Raw genomic sequence first — 3,025 nt, forward strand, 5'->3', positions numbered from 1 at the left:
TATACATGCAAATTTTGTCATTTAGATTCTTAACTAATGGAAATCATATCTACATGACAAATTACACTATGTTTATTATAAACTAATATTGGTTATTACTATAATCACATTGTATGCAACTATGTAGGTTCTTGTTCCTTTGACATATAGGTTTTTCATGTCTACTTTCTTTTATATATTATATGCGGATGTTTCGCCAGTCTAATAATTTCATTGATCTTATTACATTGTGAATATCATATCTATTAGCTTTATCAATTCAGGGTCTAGTCTGGGTGGTTATGTGATGAACTATTGTTCTCCCTACCCAATTTATATTCTAGTAAATAACATGTTAAAATTATAATGAAAATATTGTTATAATGAAAAAATCAATCTATCATCTACCTTTAATGTGCAGACATTTAATGTGTGCACCAAACCTTTAATGTGGGGAACATGTGCAGACATTTAATGTGTGCACCAAACCTTGTTGACCACTCGGGAGTCCAGTATTACCAGTATTACTTTGTTTCACTGTGGATCAAATTATAAACTTCAACATGCACGTGATGTCCCTTGGATAAGTAAAGAATATGGGGAATGCAGAGCTTCCCACAACACGTATCGCACTCATATCAAGTTTGTAACAGGTAAAGCTGCAGCATAAAAATATAATTTTAACGTTGTTGATCATTTTTGTATGCCTCAAGTTCGCGAACATTAAAACCCTTCCAATTTCCAAAATCCACCTTTGTTATTTCAGTTTTAATGTCTTTCAAGCAAGAACGCTAGTCTGTTGTTAATTCGATCTCTCAAATAAATTGAAGGAATTTATCCACTTTAAAAATCATTAAAAAATAATTGAAAATTACTAGGATGAAAAGTCGACTAATTGGATTCACTTATATTAATGGTTTGAAGAATAGTTACAAAATAATTGAAAATCACTAGGGATGAAAAGTCGACTAATTGGATTCACTTATGTTAATGATTTGAAGATTAGTACGAAGATTAGTACGAGAAATAAGTAATAGTGATTTTATGTCTATATAGTTAATAATTAAGTTAGAGATTTATTGAGCAAAGAAGTTTATTTTACAATTCAGTATAATAATTAATTTCATGTTAATTGTCGTAGTAGTATTGACAACAATTCACACAACTTTCTCAAAGCCAGACATTGCAACAAATTCATAGATTTGTTTTTTTAACACCTGTATCTTTTTTACTCAATGAAAGTGAGGATGCATTCAAACATGTTCCCTGAAACCAGAAAGCGAGAATACATTCAAACATGTTTCCTGATTGGAACTTGGCTCTTTCGACAATATCTAAACATATAAGAAAGAAGTGATGAAGATAATTCCAATAATCCTTCCATTAAACTCAACAACATGACTCTTTGATTGCAAGCATTAGAGTGTTTCCTCAAATACGAAAATCAAAAAAATCTTTCACTTCAACATGGCATTAATTAAACTCAACAACATGACCTTTCAATTGCAAGCATCAGAGTGGTTCCTCAGATACGAAAATCAAAAAATTCTTTCACTTCAACATGGCATTAATTAAACTCAACAACCTGACCCTTTGATTGCAAGCATGAGAGTGGTTCCTCAAATACGAAAATCAAAAAATTCTCACTTCAACATGACATTGATGTTGACATTGTAACGTTGCTTTACGCCTCCCCATACAATTGTCAATTTAATTTATGAACTCACTGTTGACGCATTTGAGATATTTAGAATAGTTAGTTGGCCAACTCACTTTTAAAGAAAGCACGTGTTAACCTATTTATAAGACTATTTTGGAAATGCTAATCATGCTTATGTTTTCAAGAATACCATAAAAGAATTGAACGGCCAGGTGGATCTGTGCCGAAATACATATCTAAATCATCCAAATCAATCTGAACTTTTGAAAAATAAAAATGACCATATGCACCCGGCCTGCACTATAAGTCAGAGTGTTGTTCCCCGGCTCGTTTTATCCAAAATGAGTAACAGGAATTCCTTGTGCCAATATATTAGGGGTGCAAAATCATCAGAAAGCTGTGCCTGCCTTTCTTTCTGTTGCTTGTGAACGAAGCAGTTTAGTCTTAGAATACTATAAGGATCAGAGATTTGTAGGTCGGCCATGGATCTCACACATGCTATAGCGATGCCAAATGTTTGCACCGGGCTTCTACCCCAAATCTCCTCACCGTTCTCACCACTATTGCAGAAGCAGATTGGGATAGTTCCCCTTCTTTTTGCTTCAAAGAGGGAGAGAAGAGTTAGCCGAAGGCAGTTCGTTGTAAAAGCTGCAAACTCTGGCGAATACCGATTTGGTTCAGGTAGCTTTTTTTTCAATTCTTCATTGCAGGATTTATGGTTATTTCTCTATAGACTGCTATGGCCATGATTGGCCTCTCATACGGTTACACTAAGTGCTGATTTTTTTTTAATGCAGGCGGCCCCAACATGGTTGACGCGAATATGATACTTCTGCGGAAGCGAATCTTGGACCTCAAAATGCAGGAGAACAATTATAAGACTCCAGAGGAGTATATGGAATGGGAGAAAGATTGGTATCCGGCGTCTCATGCGCGCGTATTTATGGTAATGGAATGGTTGCAGTCGTCTTTGATCAACACTCGCCCCATTGTTGCAATCAGTGTTTTGAGTTTGATATCGGCCAGCGTTTCCTTATCGATTATTATTGTATTGGCGACTGCCTTAAATCGACTGAGTGAAATTACGACTCCAATTATCAGCACTCTGAAGGGATAATGGCGTAACTGGAATTTGTAATTTAATAATGGTGGTTGAGAAAATATAGATATGTCATTTTTATACAAAGTATGCCACAATTATTTTGTAGAAATCTACTCATAATATTCAGCATTTGCCTGGTAAGACACATGGGCAAAAACTATAAGCAATTCCCATACTTGAACCTTTCTCAAATTGCGGCCATGAAATTTTTGTAAAATTTATGTGCCCATTCATCGATTCGCCGTAGAATTTGTTTTCCATTTAAATTTTGTAAAGTCCAAATC

At 34.6% G+C, this 3,025-nt stretch overlaps 1 protein-coding gene across 1 annotated transcript; it reads left to right on the forward strand.

The window, feature by feature from the left end:
* The first annotated feature begins 1,994 nt into the window (after positions 1 to 1,994).
* LOC149178319 (uncharacterized) lies at positions 1,995 to 2,783 on the forward strand. The gene is made up of 2 exons (XM_089423600.1): positions 1,995 to 2,320; positions 2,437 to 2,783. Exons 1-2 carry the CDS (start codon positions 2,122 to 2,124, stop codon positions 2,754 to 2,756), a joined length of 519 nt encoding a protein of 172 aa, XP_089279726.1. The 5' UTR covers positions 1,995 to 2,121; the 3' UTR covers positions 2,757 to 2,783.
* Positions 2,784 to 3,025: the final 242 nt, after the last annotated feature.

This window comes from Pinus tabuliformis, chromosome 4_1 (genome assembly GCF_031772625.1).
Source record: "Pinus tabuliformis cultivar Carrire ecotype Pingquan chromosome 4_1, CPIR1, whole genome shotgun sequence".
NCBI lineage: Eukaryota > Viridiplantae > Streptophyta > Pinopsida > Pinales > Pinaceae > Pinus > Pinus tabuliformis.